This window comes from Perognathus longimembris, chromosome 16 (genome assembly GCF_023159225.1).
Source record: "Perognathus longimembris pacificus isolate PPM17 chromosome 16, ASM2315922v1, whole genome shotgun sequence".
Lineage (NCBI taxonomy): Eukaryota > Metazoa > Chordata > Mammalia > Rodentia > Heteromyidae > Perognathus > Perognathus longimembris.
Genome location: NC_063176.1, coordinates 56,499,263 through 56,517,642, shown reverse-complemented (window position 1 = coordinate 56,517,642; position 18,380 = coordinate 56,499,263). Strand labels below are relative to the sequence as shown.

General features: G+C 64.9%; 1 protein-coding gene across 1 annotated transcript in view; it reads right to left on the bottom strand.

The window, feature by feature from the left end:
• The window catches only part of Sorcs2 (sortilin related VPS10 domain containing receptor 2), an 89,127-nt gene extending 80,095 nt beyond the window's left edge, over nt 1-9,032 (bottom strand). Inside the window, exons 1-2 of the mRNA XM_048364148.1 lie at nt 8,994-9,032; nt 7,041-7,108 (exon numbers count right to left, since the gene is read on the bottom strand). Of these exons, the coding sequence (XP_048220105.1) occupies nt 7,041-7,108; nt 8,994-9,032 (107 nt within the window). The remainder of the gene's footprint in view (nt 1-7,040; nt 7,109-8,993) is intronic.
• Nucleotides 9,033-18,380: the final 9,348 nt, after the last annotated feature.

Sequence of the window (18,380 nt, the reverse complement as noted above, 5' to 3'; positions counted from 1 at the left end):
GCCCAGTCCCGGAGAGCCCCGGAGAGCCCTGCCAACAGGGGGCCCAGCCCCGGAGAGCCCGGGCCGCCACGCCCTGAAGGCAGCCGGCAGGGCCCTCGCGCCATCCTTCCAAGCTTGTCCAGGCGAGCGTCATGGCGCGATAGGAGCCGCAGACGGGGCCTCCACACGCCCGCCCCGCGGCGAGTTTCTATGAAAACGCGATACATCTGCAGGGCAGACGGTGACTCCAATGCAAGAGGAGCGTGGATCCAGGCCTGTTCACGGACCACAGGCCAAGTGCATCGTGTGTGCGTGCGCGCGCGTGTGCGTGTGCGCGTGTGTGCGCGCGTGCGCGCGTGTGTGCGTGAGTGTACGTGCGCGCACACACAGGGTACGAGGAGCGGAATGTAAAGCGCAGGTCCCGGCTCACCCCACCCCTTCCCGGGAGCACAGGCGCCAGGACCTTGCACTGGTGTGGGCTGCGGGAGGAGAGGGGATGTGGGCGGGGCCTAGGGCCTGCGAGCCCTCCCCCTCCCCCCACTTCCCAGAGGCCCCTCACTCCGCGGCGTGGCCGGCGTCCGCCTCACAGGCCCGCGGCTCCCCCCCTCCCCCCCCACGACGAAGGTAAGTGCCGCGGCCGGGGCCGGCTCCCCCACCAGCCACGCCACCCACCCCGGGGCAGGCGTCCATCCACGCGGGGGACTCCGGGCGAGGACTTGCAGAGGCGTATCCCCCAAACACAGCTCGAGGTGGGCGCTGGTGGCCCTCGCCGGTCATCGGAGCTACATGGGAGGCTGGGATCTAAGGAGCGGGGGTTCGAAGCCAGCCTGGGCAGAAACGTCCGTGAGACTGAAAAGCTGGACGAGGAGCTGCGGCTCAAGCGGTAGAGCGCCAGCCTCGAGCACCGAAGACAGGCGGGAGTGGACGCGGGGTCCCCAGCACCCCAACAGCAGCAGCAACCACAAAGATCAACGCTTACAATGAGAAATTAGAAACATCGAAGCTGGGTCCCAATGCGGCGGCGCTCCCCCCCCCCCCCCCGTCTGGCCTGCATTCCGATGGGAGCGGGGGCCCCGGGTCATGACGGGGGCAGCGAGCTGCTTGAAGCCCTGGGTTTCCGGTGACTTGCCACAGAGCCCGTAACGCAGCCGGGCCAGCCCTCCCGGCTGGGCAGCTCGGCCTACCGCCTGCTCTACCCCATCCCCGCTGCCCCGCCTAGCCCCGCCTGCCCGCCCGCCTGCCGGACCCCATCCGCCCCTCACAAACACCCCCAAGCCTGGCCGAGGGAGCTTTGCCTCGCCGTCTCAGACCGCAGCACAGAGGGAGGCGGCTTTGCGTTCACCTTCATGCCGGGACGTGGCGGGGGCGCCCACCCAGCCCGCCACGCCGAGGCGGGAGGAGCACACACAAGGACATTTGCCTTGGGCTGACTTTATGTTTCCCTGCATCTTCGCATTAGTAAAAAGTAAAAAATGACTCAGACGTCTAAAACTGACGATTCGGTTAAATAAATAAAACAAACTGCAAATGAGAGTATATTATACAGCCATTAAAAATAGCAGATGTAAAAATAAGTCAAAGCCTAAGAAAATGTTTAATACATCATTCCATTGGGATTTAGGGTTTATAAAACATGTATATATTTGCATCTTAAAAAGACTGGTGAGAAGATTCATCTCAGATATTAATAGTTCTTAGCTATGTAAAGATAATAAGAAGAAAAAATGGTTTTAATCTCTTGGGGTAGGGCTAACACGGGGATTATTTTTGTTCTTCTTCTACTTTATAGTTTCCAAGATTCCTGTGACGATCGAGAGCTGGATCGATAACTTTTAAAAGTAAGGGACTTGGAGTCAGAGGAGAATTTTCTTTGTTTTATTTTTCTTTCTTTCTTTCTTTATTTTTGCCAGTGCTGGGGCTTGGACTCAGGGCCTGAGCACTGTCCCTGGCTTCTTTTTGCTCAAGGCTAGCACTCTGCCACTTGAGCCACAGCGCCATTTCAGGCTTTTCCTATATACATGGTGCTGAGAAATCGAACCCAGGGCTTCATGTATGCGAGGCAAGCACTCTACCACTAGGCCCTATCCCCAGCCCTGTTTTGTTCTAATGATTTTTAAACAACAGAGTCTTGCTGTTTGCTTAGCCTGGCCCAGAACATGATCCTCCTGTTTGCGTTTGCCATGTAGCTGCGATGACAGGCCTGCCACCGTGCCAGCCTCTTAGAGGTTGAAATGTGGTCTCGTGGCGCTTTTAGGCTGGTCTTCAACCACAATCTTCCCGATCTCAGACCCCTGAGGAGCTGGGATGCAGGGGCAAAACACTGCACCTGGCTCAAGAACTTCTAGACAGTGTCCTGTCTTGAGCAGCAGCAAAACATGGCCGCTGAAATTCATCCCTCTGTCCATCCACCCACCTACCCAGCCTTCTGTACATGTATTTATCCATCCATCCATTTATTTATCTAACCACACATCCTCCATTCATCCATGTAGTCATTCATCCATCGATGGTCCACCCAACCATCCATCCATCCATCCATTCCATTCATCATCCATCCATCCATCCACCCAACCATCCATTTATTCATCTATCCATACACCATCCATTCATCCATGTATTCATTCAACCATCTACTCATCCATCCATCCATTCCATTCATCTCCACAACCATGCATCATCCATCTATCCATTTATTTAGCCAGCCAGCCATCCCATTCACCTACCTAACCATCCATCATCCACACACGCACCTGTCCATTTGCTTACTCATCTGTCTATCTGTCCATCCGCCCATCCATCCATCCATTGATCCATCATCTGTCCGTTCAATGCTCCGTGCTGGGTTCTAGGCATCCTATGACTTGACAGTTTACATCCCCAGCTGCGTCATGTTTTAGCAGTGCTAGGCAAAGGTGGGGGACAGTCCACACACAACAACACCCACATTTCAGCGGGTGATATGACAAAAACTGCCGGGGCTCCTCGGCACTGCGTAAACAGAGGGGCTGCCTTGGGGAAAGAGCTGTATCTGAGGTTGAATCTGGGCTGAGGGCCAGGACCTGCCAACGTGTACGCACCAGGCAGGCAGCTACCACGGGCTCAGGCCTCACCTGGACATGGCCCAGCCTGGCCCAGCTTCTGCTAACTGGCCACTTGGCATTGCTAAGACTCCCAGGTGGCCCAGAGCTGCCGTCGGTGTTGCCTTGGAGTCTCCTGGAACTCTTTAAAAATGTATTCTCAGATCCCTCCACACTTCAGTGAGACCTGGGAGCCCTGTGCTGTGGTGGAGGGCAGCTGGCCAGGCCAGGCCTTCTCACCGGGAGCAACAGTGCCCCCCCGGCGTCCAGCCCCGGTCCCCGACAGGTGAGAGGTGTCTCCACTTCCGTGTACACGACATGGACGTGCCCACGGCACTCCCACGGAAAGGCAGATGGTGGGAGCAGATGGGGGGAATCGGTGTCTGAAAACATGGAGGAGGAAGGGACCGCATGAAAACAAGGTGGAGGAAGTTAGATCTTGGCGATGCCTGAGGGGCTGGTCATCTGCTACGTTGTGGGGACCAGTTCCTCTCTAGGGAGAGTCCCAGTTTCAAAACCGAGACCCCAGAATTCCAGGACCCCCGGTCACTGGGAGAGACGCCGGCCCTCGCCACGCGCCTTCAGGGAGGCCGTGGGTGACACTGGTGGAGCATTTGCTCGTCGTTGCCGTGTTCCAAACACGGTTTCTCCTTAGCGCACGGTAACTGCGGCTCTATTTTGGAGAAGACGCAAATGCCACGAGAACTCTCCAGCCTCTGCCTGGCCTGGACAGCCGAGGGGGCTCAGACGGGAGGGCGGGGAGGGGAGGGGAGGGGGCGGGGGGGGGCGGTGCGAGCCACCGAGGGGAGTAAACAGGAGGAGACGGGTGTGCCTCTCAAGACCCTGGGCCGTGCGGGGAGAGGGGATGCGACAGGAGGGTGGGGGGGCTGGGGAGGGCAGCCGGGGGGGGGGGCCGGGGAGGGGAGCCGGGGGGGCCGGGGAGGGGGAGGGGCCAGGCTGGAGCTCTAGGTGCAGAGATGAGAAGAGAGGGGGCGAGGGGCACAGGGCAGGGCGCCGAGGCGCATTCAGCAGCGTGAGTTCGGGCGGCGCCTCCAGAGTTAGTGAGAGGCTCTGAGCGCGCAGGGCGCCCGGGGGAGGGACGGCCACACCCCGAGCCCCAGCACCTGGGACGGGGCCTCATTTGGAAAGGGCTGTCCGTGGGGGCCACTGAGAACCAGTGTGGATCTGGGGGGGGGGAGGCGCTGTGGGAGATGGGGGGAGGAAAGCGCTGGAGGAGAAGGGTGGGAGGAGGAGGGCCGTCGGAGCAGGCAGGGGGGGGGGGGGGGGGGGTGGGAACGCGTCCTACGACACCAGGCTTGCGTCTCTGTTACAGCAGCCACAGGATTGGTCAGTCCTACCGACAACCGAGGGGACAGATGGGGTGCACTCAAGGGCACTCTGGGTCAGTAGGGAGGCGCGCTGCCGGACGGGGGCAGGACGAGGGACCCCCAAACCAGAGGCGTTCCAGGCGAGGGCCTCCTGCCCTTCCTTCCCACCCTCTCCCCCAGGCTCCAAGAGGCCTACAAGAGGGGACCCCCCCCCCCCCGTGCAGAAAGGGCTGAGGACGGGGGTGGGGAAGCCAGCGGGAGATGCGGCGAACACCAAGGCCCGCACGCAGGTCGACCGACAATGCTCCCAGCTTCGCTCGGCAGGAGACGTTTCCAGAACGCGACTCCCCGGAGCCGTCATCGGAGCGCGGGGACCGTGAACAGGCGGGAGAGCTCCCGAGAGGCCGGATCACCCCACTGGGCACCCCCGACGCGGGCACCGGCCCTTCCCCCCATCCCGGGAGCCAGGCGAGAACACGCGGAACCCAAAGCCGGGGGCAGTGGTGAAGCGGGGGGCCCTGCTCTTCCCTAGCGGGCACGGCGGGGAGGCAAACGAGAACGACCCGCCGCGCGGCCCCCCCCCCACCGTGTCCCCCGGGGCACCCGGCCTGCGCCAGCCCCGGCCACGGCGAAGCGGGACACGGAATCCACCGCCACGGCGCCGGGAAAGGAAGAAGCCACGCGGGCCCGGTGGCCGAGTGGGGACAGGGACACAGACCCGGACGCCAGCACTCGGCGTCGGAGAGAGCTCGTCTGTGCCGGGGGGGGGGGGGGGGGGGGGCGTGGGAGAACGTTCCAGAGATGCCTGGAGTTCCTGCGTGTTTAACAAAGACCAGGATGCGACCGCGCACGGAGGCGGCAATGAGAAAGGAGCACGGGAAATGAAAACCCGCCGCTCCGCTCCCGGGAGACGCCGAGTAGCGATGTAGCGTCCGTTCCTCCCGTCGGCACCCACCGCCCCCCCCCGGGGCCGCTGCACCCCCGCCGCACAGACCAGGACGCCAAGGCCCTCTCGCCTGCCCCCTGTGGAGCAACTCTGAGGGGGGGACGGGTGGCTTGGCCTGTGGGCTTCTCCAGATGTTTCCAGAAAGGTCTACTGGGATCCTGTCCATCAGGAATCCTGGCCCCAGGCACAGGGCTGTCCCTGCCAGGGCCCCCCCACACCCCATGAGGACCCAAGAGGGAACCAAGCCCACAGCAACTCCGCCCGCAGAGGGGGGCTGCGGGGGGGGCTTCAGGGGGAGGGCCGCGGGGGGGGAGGGCCGCTCCTCGCTCAGACCATGCTCTCCCTGCTCCTGGATCCCCAGCCGCCGTCTCCGGCTGCACCGAGGTGGAGGACCAAGAATCTGGAAAGTTCTGGGGACAAACGGAGTGCCCCCGGTCTCGATCCACCCACCTGACGTAGGCGCGCAAGGCCGCGCAGGGGCGTGGTCTACGGACGGAAGTCTTAACTACTTCTGTCTACTTGGCAGCCCTCAACCCCAAAGCGGGCCCAGGCGATGGCACAGGGAACGCACGCCGGCCCTGCTCTGCCCTCGTCCACCGCCCAGGGGCCAGTGCCCCGGGGGGCCAGCCTCCAGCCTCGCGGAAAGCCCGGCTGCTGTGCAGAAACCGACCCTGGCACCGAGCCCCTCTGGGGTCGCGGGGACGGAACTGGGGAAAGGAGCCGGTGGGCTCACGGGGGCCGGGGGATTCCTGGTGACAAGTGTCCTTAGCTCCTCGGATGACGAGTCCGGCCGGCTCCTTAACCCGCCAAGAAGGACCCTCCCCACCCTAAGGTCCCAGAACCGTCACAGTCCCTCCCGAGGACACGCCGGAGAGGCTTGCCTCCCCCCGCCCCCCCCAAGGGGTCACGTCACGCACACCAGAGTCCTCCCACAACAGAAGAGGAAATTCAGAAGGAAAAACCCACCCACAGACCCGTCAAAGCTTCCCGGTGCAGCGGGAAGAGAGCCGTCACCGCTGAACAGACAGCGCAGAGGACAGCCAGAGCCGTCACCCCCGGAGGGACAGGGATGGGGGAGGGGAAGGGCCGTCACCCACCCCCCCGGAGGGACAGGGCAGAGGTGGCATTAACAGCAACGGCCCGGAGTCTTTCTCTCTCCCGTCCTCTAAGACATGGAAGGGCGGCCTGCAGTCCTGGAGCTGAATTCACATTTCACGCAGAAGGAGACCATCCCGCCTGGGGCAGGAGGGCATTTACCCACAGTTCTTCAGCTGAGCTGGAAAGCACGCCGCCCCTCCCCCAGTGAGGCCAGTCTCAGCTTTGGGGCGGGCGGGGGGGTGGGGAGGGGGGGCCGCAGGAGCCGCGTGTGAAGCCAGAATACAGCAAAGAGAAATTGTGCACTGACCTGAATTCCCCAAGCAAACCCTCCTCCAGGGAGGAGACAAAAAGAAGCAGGGGAAACCACAGAGAACGGCCCAGGAGCCCCAGGGGGCTGCCGTCCTCCAGTGTCCTTTGTGCCCACAGACAAAACCCCCTGATTAGCTTCCAAGGGTCCCTTTGTGCATTGTCTAGCCACAAAAGCAAAGCCGGCCATCCACGCCCAGGGCAGCCAGAGCCGGGCCGTTAGGTCAAGTTGCCCCCCCTCCGCCAAGAGCCCAGGAGATGCTGTGTAATTCAAGAGGAGAAAGGCCCACCACTGGGCTGACTTACCGCCACAGAGAACTTTCCAGAACCTTCCCCATGTCTGCATGGTAGTACTTGGTCAGGATCAAGATCACCTGTGGTGTGAAAAGAAAGGAAAAGGACGTCGGTGGGTTTCAAGATTCTTAGATATACTCCCCCATCCCCCGCCCCAACATTGGGGGGGCTTTGGGGGGCCTCAAATATAAGTGACTCCAGGGCCTTTGTGCCCTAGACTTTAGGCACAGGGCCCATCTCTGCTCTGAACACTTGCTTCTGTCAAGGGAAAGAAAGGCAAAAGAGGAAAGATTAGGCAAATAGGGAGCGACAGGGACCCCCCCCCCCAATGGAAGATACACCCCCTCTTCTTCCTGAGGACACGCGGGGAAAACATAAGCGTTGGTGAGCCGGGAAACAGATGCGTACAGGAGATGGGCAAGCGGAACGGAGGACCCGACCCAGCCCCAGAGCAGCCGGGGCTCGTCCTGGAGGGCCACAGAAGAGGGACCCTGGCCGGGCGCCAGGCGCTCGGACCTCTGATTCCAGCTACTCGGGAGGCGGAGGTCTGAGGGTCACGGTTCAAAGCCATCCCAGGAAGGAAAGTCTGTGAGAGTCTTATCACTGGTTAACCACAACACACACACACACACACACACACACACACGCACGCACGCACGGATAGAGAGCCAATGGAAGTAGAGCTGTAGCTCAAGTGGTAGAGTGCCAGCGTGGGGCAAAAGAAGCCCAGCGGGCTGGGGATATAGCCCAGTGGCAAGAGTGCCTGCCTCGGATACACGAGGCCCTAGGTTCGATTCCCCAGCACCACATATACAGAAAACGGCCAGAGGCGGCGCTGTGGCTCAAGTGGCGGAGTGCTAGCCTTGAGCGGGAAGAAGCCAGGGACGGTGCTCAGGCCCTGAGTCCAAGGCCCAGGACTGGCCAAAAAAAAAAAAAAAAACAGCCCAGGGATTGGGACCAGGCCCCGAGTTCAAGCCCCAAAGAAGGACTCCATGAGCCTACAGTAGGGCTACCGATCTCCAGGCCCCATTTCTCATTCTTTCATACTGGAAACCTGTCGTCCTCCTTCTGTCCACCTCCTCCCTTCTCCTCTTCCTCTTCCTCCTCGTCCTCCCCCTCCCCCTCCTCCTATTCCTCCTTCTCCTCCTCTTCCTCCTCCTTGCCCTCTTCCTCCACCTCTCCTTCCCCCCCTCCCTGTCCTCCCCCTCCCCCTCCTCCCCCCCTCCTCTGACGGAGCACAGGGCAACCCTCCAGATGAAGTCTCGGCGGGGGATTTGAACCCGCGCCCGGCGGCTCAGAGGCTCGCCTCCGTGTCCCTGGTGTCTCACTCTAACTCCCACTGCTCCGGCCGGGTGATTTTTTTTGGTCGAGAGAGCTCAGGACTCTCCGACGGCATCCTGGTCACTCGGGGACCATCCCCAAAACCATCAGCCCGCCGAACCGGGGAGGGGAGCCATTCAAAGCCAGCCCTGCACAACCAAACCGCAGCCGCAGGAAGGGAACGGGGTGGGGTGGGGGGGCCCTGTGCGCCCACTGGGCACCCCGAGCCCGGCCCGCCCTGAGGCGGCCCCTGCACACCGCTGGCCGGGCCGTCCTGCCTGCCCCAGACGGCAGGGGGGTTGACTGGGATCGGGCAGGAGAGGCAGATGACAGGGACAGCCCGAGGGGGCCATAAATCACCGGCACACACACGCGCACACACACACACACACACACACGCACACACTGTTACTTTGTGGTTGAACTATTCAACACTCACACAGACCCTAAAGAACAAAGCGGTGCAGAAAGGCGGCCGCTTAGAAAATGAAAATAAACGCGTTTCAGAACACTCAAAGGTTTTCAGAACCAGTGCGTGAACACACACACACGCACACACACACGCACGCACGCACGCACACAAAACCCACACAGAAACGAGGATGCTTCGGCCCCGGCGGGAAGAAAAGATTGATCCCCAATTACTTCACTCTGGGCTGCATTCTCCTGTACATCAGACTTCATTCTGCCCACCGCCGCCGGTCCCCATTAGCAGCGCCTAGCGGGCCCGTCGCCATGGAAACCCCGGGAGGTACCGGGGACGCCCTCGGGCCCTCGGGGTGACCGTTAGCCCGGCTAATTTGGGTCCGCACACCGGCCACCCCCACCACCCCGGCGCCTCCCACGCGCGCGGAAGCCTCCGGACGCGGGCCCCCGGGCACGCCAGGCCGGCCCAGCGCGTCTTTCCCCGGTGATCAGAAGGAGGGAGAGGTGGGGGCCGAAAGGCAGAGGAAGGCTCCTCCCTCCCGGGAGGCCCCCCCCCCGGCCACCCGCACTCGCATGGGGGGGGTCTGCGCACATGCCACCCCTGTCCCTTGCTCCGTCCTCCTGCTAACGTCCGGGTCTCATCCTGACCCACCCCACGGCTCGCAGACCCCACGCTGCGGCCCACCTGTCCCCCCGGCTCCTAGCACCCGTCCCCTGGGGGCGCGGGGCCCTGACTTCGCTCATGCCCCCAGTGCTTGTCCATAATAAGCACAGAGCCGCAGGGGTGCCCCCCTCCCCCAGGGAGAGTGCTCCCCTGGGACCCGGAGCCGCCGGCTGCCCCCCCTCCCCCGGGAGCACTCTGCGAGCCCTGGCACCAATCTCCTGGCTTCGGGGGGCCGCACGCCGGTGGGGGGAAATCGTTAGCACCCTGCACCTCTCGGTACTGTTTTGCTATTCTTTTCAAAGTAGACAGCTGTTTTTTTTTTTTAAAAGGGGGAGACTCAAGAGGCACCCCAAAAAGACGCAGAAACCATGAAAGGGCTGAGCAGATGGGGTCTCCGCGCCCACTGCCCCCTCCGCGCCCTGCGGATGCCCGGGGTCTCCCCCACCCCGGCCCCCAGCGGCCCCAGGACAGCGACCTAGACCGTCCGTCCTGCAGAGCGGGGGGGGTGGGGGGGTCTGCCCCATCTTTCTGGGCCCCCGGCTCATAGGAGAAAGCAAGAAGAAACAGAACGACCTTCACGAGCCCCGCACGGCCTCGAACCTGCGGCCCTGCTTGCTAATGGCCATGGCCTTTCGTGGCCGGTCGCTAGGGAGGCCGAGCGATGGGGAAACCAGCTGCGGTCCTCAGAGCCAGGGCCAAGGGGCCCCGGCCACGGCGCAGCCCGGGCCCTCATTCCCCACGGGTGCTTGGGCGGAGGCTTGTGGGGTCCTCTCCTTTGCAAGGGCCCTCCCGGACCCTTGGGGGGGGGAGGGGGCTGAGCCCCCGGCCACAGGACGGAGAGCGCGTGGGCGGGGGGTGGGGGTGGGGGGGAAGCCTAGCTGCCTGCCTGAGCCTCCAGCGCCCCCTGCCCGCCCACCCCTGCCCCCCGACTATGACCAAGCCAAAGCATGGCGTGGTGTGTGTGGTTGCGTGTGCGTGCGCGTGTGTTGGGGTGTCATTTGGCTTTGGGGGGGGAGGGTGGCAGTGTTGGGGAGGCAAGCCCAGGCCTGGCGCTTCCACTGAGCTCTGCCCGCATCTCCCTTCAGTTTATTTTGATAAATGATTTTGCTAAGTTGCCCAGCTGGCCTTAAATCTGCGTCCTCCTCCCCGGGCCTCCCGCGCGGCCGGGATAAGGGGCGTGCCCCCCCCCCCCGCTGTGGCCCAGGCCGCACGCTGCCCAGAGCTGCCGTGCCCGCAAGCCTCCCCCTCACGCCTCCGAGCCACCACGCAGCCCCGGAGCGGAGCGCCGACCGAGCCTGGCGGGCCACTAGGGAGAAAATCGACCTTCAGCCCAATGAACATGAAGGAGTTGGGCCAGATGGCAGGAAATTGATCTCCCCTCTGGCAGTGGATTCCTGTCCTGAGCACTTGTCCCCGCGGGTGACGGATGAGCAGGCTCCAGGCCGCCTCCCTCGGGCCTGGACCCAGCGCCCCGGCGCGGGGGCGGCACCCGGGGCAGCACGCGGGTGGCCTCGGCACGGGGCGTCGGTGGGTCCGGCTCTGGGAGATCAGCCGCGGTCCACCCTGGGTGAGTTCCCTTTGTGGCACTGGACCGCCCCAGGGGAGGTCCTGGTGTGACCTCCTCAGAGTCCACGCAAGGGCAGGCAGCGGATTCCATTCCAACACACGCAGAGCCACGTCTCCCCGCTCTTCTGAAAGCCCCCATCCAACCCCAAGCTCCTCAGCATGGCCGAGCCGCGAAGCCTCAGAGCCAGCACGCCAAGGAGCCCCGGAAGAAGCGGGGGCCAGGTAGGAAAGGCCACCTCCAGGGCGCGCAAGGGCCACCCTGAGTCCTTGTCAGGCTCCGTGGGACCGCCTGTCCCTGTCCTGTCTTTGTAGCAGGCATTCAACCAAGGTTGCAGAGTGAGTGGAGGATGGATGAATGGGTGGATGGATGATGGATGGATGGATGGGTGGATGTGATGATGGATGGATGGATGGATGGATGAGATGGATGGGATGGATGGATGGTGGATGGGTGGATGGGATGGATGGATGATGGATGGATGGATGGGTGGATGGTGGATGGATGGATGGGTGGATGGATGATGGATGGATGGATGGGTGGATGGGTGGATGGATGATGGATGGATGGATGGGTGGATGGATGGATGGGTGGATGGGTGGATGGATGATGGATGGGTGGATGATGGAGGTAATGGATGGGTGGATGGATGGATGATGGATGGGTGGATGATGGGTGATGATGATAGGTGGATGGATGGTGGATTGATGATAACTGAATGACGAGTGACCGATGATGGATGTTGGAGGGATGGATGGGTGGATAGAGGGAGGGAGGGAGGCACGGGTGGGTGATAGGTGGATGGATAGATTGATGGAGGGAGGGAGCGATGGGTGATAGATGGATGTTGGGTGGATGGATGGGTGGATGGATGGGTGGATGGATGGGTGGATGGGTGGATGGATGATGGATGATGGATGGATGCATGCACTCATGCATAGACAAAGCATGAGGGGCAGATGGATGGACAGACAGATGGACAGCTCACCGGTGAACACACCCCACCCTTTCAGACCTATGGTTTCTGCTGTGTCCCGCAGACCTTCAGCTGTTCCCGCTGTCCCCTCTGGTCACCGCAGATGCCCCACTCCTCGAGGACTCTCCACAGGCACCCTGTCGGGACTTCTGCGACCCCCTCCAGTCGGGACGCGCCCCTCTCTGCGGTGCCACAGACCCTGGGTGTGTGTGGACTCCGCTGTGCCCCGTGAGCCCCGTCCACCCCAAAGCTGACCTCGTTTGGGAAGAAGGGTCTCTAGGGTTCACCGGAGTGAGTGTCCTGAGCCAGGCTGGAGGCCACGTCCACGGAGCAGAACATGCCGGGACGACGCGAGCAGAGGCGGAGACACGCCTCCACAAGCCACGCAGGGCCAGCGGAGGCCGGACGCCCCCGGCAGCGGCGGGCAGGGCCTGGACCGGGCCTCCCTCCCGCCTCCCAGCCACCGGCGCTTGCCGGACCGGAGGACCAGGCCTGCCGGTGAAACCCTGGCCCGCGAGGGGCCGTCACGTGACCACCCCAGGCGCAGGACAGGAACTGGAGACCCCACACGTGGGTCCCCTTCCACACGGGAGGAGGAAGCGCCCCCCCAGGCCCCGCCTGCTCCCTCCCCCCGTGCTGTGCCTCGGGAAGTGTGGGCTGCAGGGCTGGGATCCCCCCACCCCCCCAACACACGCAGACACCACAGCCACCTGCCCGGGCACCCCGCCAGCGCGGAAAGAAAGGGCGCGGGAGAAGACGCGGGGAAAGGGCCCCATAAATCAAAATCAGTCAGCGGAAAATAAATGTATGAGTGTTACTGATCTGTGGAAAATTGCATTTCGACATCCAGTCTGTTTAGGGGATAATGTGTGTTTTAGTAGGTGGGTCCCCATAGGACCTCTCCACCCAGCCAACCTTCAGAGCTATTATTTACTCCCCATTCCTCACACCCCTGATTGAATTTTAATTTCCCCCCATCCCTCCTTTTTAATAGTCACTGGAGGGGAAATCACTAATGGAATCACAGGGACACCCCCCTCCCCCGGTGCTGTGGGAGAGGACACCCCCCCTCGCGCTCACAGCCGTGGGAAGAGGCCACCCCTGCGCTCACACGTGGGGAGGGAGGGGGGCGAGCGAGGGTCCCAGATCTACTTTTGGCAGTGGGAGAGAAGCTGGGATGGGCAGAGGAGCCCAGGGGCCCTGCAGAAGCCGCTGACCCTGCTCCGGCACCAGGACTCCCTTGACTCTTGGTCAGTGGGTCCGCGCAGGTATTTGTTTACAGCAGCAGGTAGCTGACGGACGCAGCTTTCCGTTTTAATTAACCCGCTTCGGTCACCGAATGGCAAGGCTCCAACCGTGGCCAGAAATGGAAAAATGAGCACCACTGAGAAGGCCCGGAAAGTAACCGCAAAAGCAAACCGCAGGAGCCGGGGCACCGGTGGCTCACGCCTCGTGATCCTAGCCGCTCAGGAGGCTGAGATCTGAGGATCGCAGTTCAAAGCCAGCCTGGGCAGGAAAGCCCCAGGGAGACTCTTACCTCCAATTAACCCGCAAACCACAAACCGGAAATGGAGCCGCGGCTCAAAGCGGTAGAGCGCCCTTGAGCAAAACAGCTCGGGGACGGCACCCAGCCCGAGTTCAGACCCCACAACTGACCCGACAGGCACCCAAACCAAACGACCACCGAAAACATCAACCGCGTGCTGGGGACAGACCCAGGCCCGAGGCCAGGGGACCAGGCGGGGCCGGGCGTGGCCGGCACGCGCGTGTGGCCGGGGTCCCCCGTCCTCCCCAGCCCGGAAGGTCCTCCGGTGGCCCCCGCCCTCGCTCCCGACCCGCTCAGGCGCCCCGGAGCGGTGCGGCCCTGAAGCCGGGGTTGGCGTCGCGAGCCGCGGCCCACGGAGGCCCTGTGCGAGCCGAACGCCCCCTGGAGCCCCGTGCGGGGCCCCTGAGACCGCGCCACGGGGCCCAGGAGGCGCCCAGGCCCTGACCTGAGCTGTGCGCCCGGAGCGCGGTGCCCGTCGTTGGAGGGAGACGGTGCCGGCCTCCGCCGCCCGGCGGCTTATCCGGGGACCAGGGCAATCTTCTCATCTGCCCCCGAGGGGCTTGGGAGATGGACTGAGGGGGCAGACGGGCGGGGGGGGGGGGGGGAGCCGGGAACGAGGAAGGGAAAAACCAGCGCGGGTCACGCTCGGCGTGTCTGACCCGGAGCCCTTGAAGGAGGGCGTGGCTGCAATCAGCGCCTGGCGGTCTCTGCGCCGTCCCGTGGGTTTCCGAAGCACGCCGCGGCCGGCGGGGCTCGGGGCTTGCCGGGGGCCCGGGGTCAACCCTGCAGACCCGGCAGCACGTGGTCCCCCAGCCCTCCGCTCCCGCCTCCGGCTCCGGAAGGTTCTGCCTCCTCCGGCTCGGGGGACCCGGCGCCTCCCCGTCCCGAGGCCTCTCGGCGGAGCTGGCTGCCCCTTCCTCCTCCCCCACCCTCCAGCTCGGCCGGGCAGGCCCCACGGGCGGCCGCCCCCCCCCGCCCCCCACCCCCACGTCCTCCCCCCCCCCCGCCTCCTCCCGGCAAGAACCAGGGAAGGACGCTGGATTGCGCGTGCCAGGGGCTTCTGGAAGAATCCTGCGGCTCGTGTGGTTGTGTTTTCACAGTGCTCGGGCTCGAACTCGGTGCCCTTTGCACGCAAGGCAGGTGCTCTGCCGCCAAGCCACACGCAGCCAGTAACAGGGCCCCCCCCGGGCCCCCCCCGGGCCCCCCCGGGCCCCAGGGGCGCGTTCGCTGGGTCTGCGCCTTACCCACCGGGACTCGCGTGGGACAATGGAAACGACAGACGCGTCGAGTTTCTAAACCAGAGAAAAAGAAAGGACACCAACCCCCCAAGCGCACAAGGTGCTCGGGTCCGGAGCCTGGGCACGAGGCCCTGCCAGGGAAACGACTCTGCCGGGGCCTGGGCCCTGGCCGCACCTGGGCCTTGAGGACGGCACGCAGAGCCCTCCTCCCCCGAGGGAGGGACGGCGTCCCATCAGGCTTCCGAAACTTCCTCAGCCCCTCGGAGGCGGGGGGGGGGGGGGGGGGCGTCTCTTCCTCACCAGCTGTGGCCCGAGCGCTCTGCCCTTGGTGAAGGGGGGGGCCTCCACCCCCCCCACGCTAAACACAGAGTCATCTCCATCAACACGACAAGCCCCCCCTCCCCCCCGCAGCAGAGCCCCGTCTAAAATGAACGGCGATTGAAAGCTAATGACGGGGCAAGCGCGGCAGAGCTCTTCCAACACGCCTCACGCCGTGGGCTCCGCTTTCAGAGCCGGCCCCAGTGACGGACGGCCGCCGGGGTCCAGCTGGGGCTCCCGGCCCCCCGGCTTTGTGGGGGCCCCGCCCCTCGGGCCGGGCCTTGGCACCGCGTCCCGCTCGCCGCAGTCCACGCTGAATGCGCGGCTCATCTGCGCTATTTATTCCTAATAAGCGGCCTGGGAGGACCCCAGCCGGGCGGCGGGGCCCGACGCCGGCCAAGCCGCGAAACACCGTCACCGAGGGGAAAAGACCACGACCCGAGAAAGTACTCCTGGCCCCGGGCGGCCAAGAACAGCGGGCCTCGTAAACACAGCCCACCTCCAGGGGACGCGGCGCTCGCCGTCCGTCTGTCTGTCTGTCTGTCTGTCTCCGCCCCGCCCAGGGCGCAGGCGGCCGCGCCGGCGGGGACTGGAATGGACGGAGCCCAGCGGGATGGGACCCCGGGACCCCTTCCTGGTAACTTGCGGGATCCGCACGCCTCGGTGTCCGCGCGTGCAGGGTCACGCGGGTGTGCGCGGGCGCGCGTGGGGCAGGGGCGCGTGGGGGCGCCGCGCACCCGGGTTTTCCACGGCCCACTGCTGGCCGAGACGCCGACGGCGATGCGCTCCCCTGTGCCGCGGGAGACGCCGTCGGGGTGACCGGCACACCCCCGCCGCCCCCCCCACCCCCGCGATCCCCGCGGACGCCCCGCGCTTCCTGCCACCCCGCGCCCGCTTCCTCACGGGGCCTCCGGGCAACGCGACGCCCCGCGAGGCAGAGCTCGAGCGCGCGCCCCAGGGCCCGACGGGGCCGGTGGCTTGAGCGGGCCCCGCGAGGCCCCCCGCGAGGCCCCCGCCGGGTTCCGCCCTCGGTCTCCGTGTGCGTGGACACCCGTGACCGCCCGGCCCGTCGGGCTCGGCTCGCTCGCCCCAGAGCCAAAGCAGACGCTGGAGACCCAAATCCACCCACCACGCCTCCTCCGCCCTCGCGGCCAGGCCTGAGCGGCTCCCCCTGCCCCCCCGCCCCCCGCCCAAAGCCCCGCAGCGCCGGCGCCCAGCCCCCATCCCTCCCCCGCCCCCCCATCCCTCCCCCGCCCCCCCCCCAGCTCCGTGCAGTCATGGCGGCGCCCGGCACCGGCTCCTGCGGTGTGCGAGCCGAGGCCCTGTGGCCCGCACGGGACCCAGCTGGACTCAGGCTGCCCCCTGGGGCTGGGGGACCCCCCGGGCATGGCCCACGGCTGCGCACGGGGGTGGGGGGGGGAGCTCCCCGGCAGTTCAGTTCATCTACGAGTCATGAAAAGCTTAGGCTGCCGAGCCGGGGTGCACCATGAGACCTCACCCCCACACAAGGCCACGGCGGCCACCGCAGGGACACCCCGGCCACCGGGCCCTGCAAGCCGGGGGGGACCCCGGGCTCTGACTCCATGCGTGTTTGCACCCGCTGACGGACGAACAGAACCCCACCAGACCTGGGGATCCGGAGGCAGGAGAGGGTGGGGCGCGGGACCCACGTGGGAAACCGTGAATTTCTAACCCCCCCCCCGAAACTGCCATCGCCACGGAAAACCAGGCGAGCGTGACAGGTCCCCGGGGGGATGGGGCAGGGCGTCGAGAGGTCGCAGATCACCACCCCCGGGACACGGGGAGCTCCGGTGGGGCCATGGGCCCCGGATGGTGACAGTGGGGGGGGCGGGGGGCTGGCCCCCGGGACAGACACGCCCGCGTGCGGACGGCTGCGGGGGCCTGGCCTGGCCCCCGCTGCCCTCAGAGCAGGCGGCGGAGTCTGGGCCGCCGGGCCGACCGAGGCCAATCCCTTGGGACCCCCACCCGCCCGGAGACTAGACGGCCCCACCGCCCGCCATTTGGTCCCCTCTGGAAAAACCCAAGCGGGGTAGAGTTCTTCAACTGAAAACAAAACTAGCAAGCCAGGCTGCCGAGAGGGCCTGACGGTACACAAGTCCCCGGAGCCGATTCTGGTCCGGGGAGCCAGGACCCCGCTGACACGGGCGTGGGGGCGACGCTGGTGGTGACGGCGATGGATGGCGGGGATGGTGACTTATACAGTAATGGGTGGTGGCGGCGGCGGTAGTCATAATGGTGTCAGCCAGGGGAGACCGGGCCACGTAGGTCCTAAAACCCCAAGAAGAGCCCCACGAAAAGGGTGTGAGAGACGTTCCAGCCCAGCCCCGGGCCCTGCTCTGGCCTGTGTCGGGCCTAGCCGGGCCATTCTGGAGGCGACCAGGGCACAGCTGCCCCCCGAGACGCCCGCTGCGTCTCCCCTCTTGCTTTGCCAGTGTGTAGGGTTCAGCCTCCTAAAGCCGCCCCCCCCCGCCCGCTCCCTCCCCACAGGAGTCTATTTCCTGTTGTGTTGGACGCAGACAACCGCTTCTATTTTTTTCCCTGTCACAAAGTAATGTTATTCATAATCACTGCCTCCCCGAGATCCTAATGATGGGGGGCAGCGGCTGCGCGTCCAGCCTGTCACAGGGTTGAACGGAAGCGGGTGACCCCTCCCCCCACGGCACCCGGCCGGGCTTTGGCGGCGTGCTCCCAGAACCGTGCTCCCACGACCGTGCTGCTAATTTGGGTACCGGCTGTGGGCGTTATCTGCATCCCGAGAGCACGCAAACCAAACCCGATCTCGCGGCTTTGCCGGCTCCCGCTGGCTGGCGAGAGCGGCGTTCGCTGGGCGGGGGGGGGGGGGGGGGGGGGGGAGGGGGAGGAGGTGAGGGGGGACGTGGCTCCGTTCCCAAGTCTCCGCGAGGAGGACTCACCCTGGATCAGGGCCGCTACAGGCTGCCTGGCGCTGGCGCAGCGCAGCCAAGCGGGAACGAAGTTACCCCTGGATTAGGCATTCTGTTCACCAAGTGACAAAGCGTCCCATCGGGGGGACAAGGCCCGGGAAGGGCTGGGCACAAAGATGGGGGCAGCCGTCCTCGGGGCTCCTCCCGGGAGCTCGAACGGCACAAAACAGCCGGGAGCCCAACGCTGAGACCCACAGCGGGGGGCGGGGGGCAAGGCAAGTGGTGGGCCCAGGGTCTGAGCGGAGGACACAGCCGGCCGGCGCCTGTAACCCCAGGCCACTCGGCAGACTGAGATCTGAGGGCCACGTCGCGAAGCCAGCCGGCCGAGGCAGGGAGA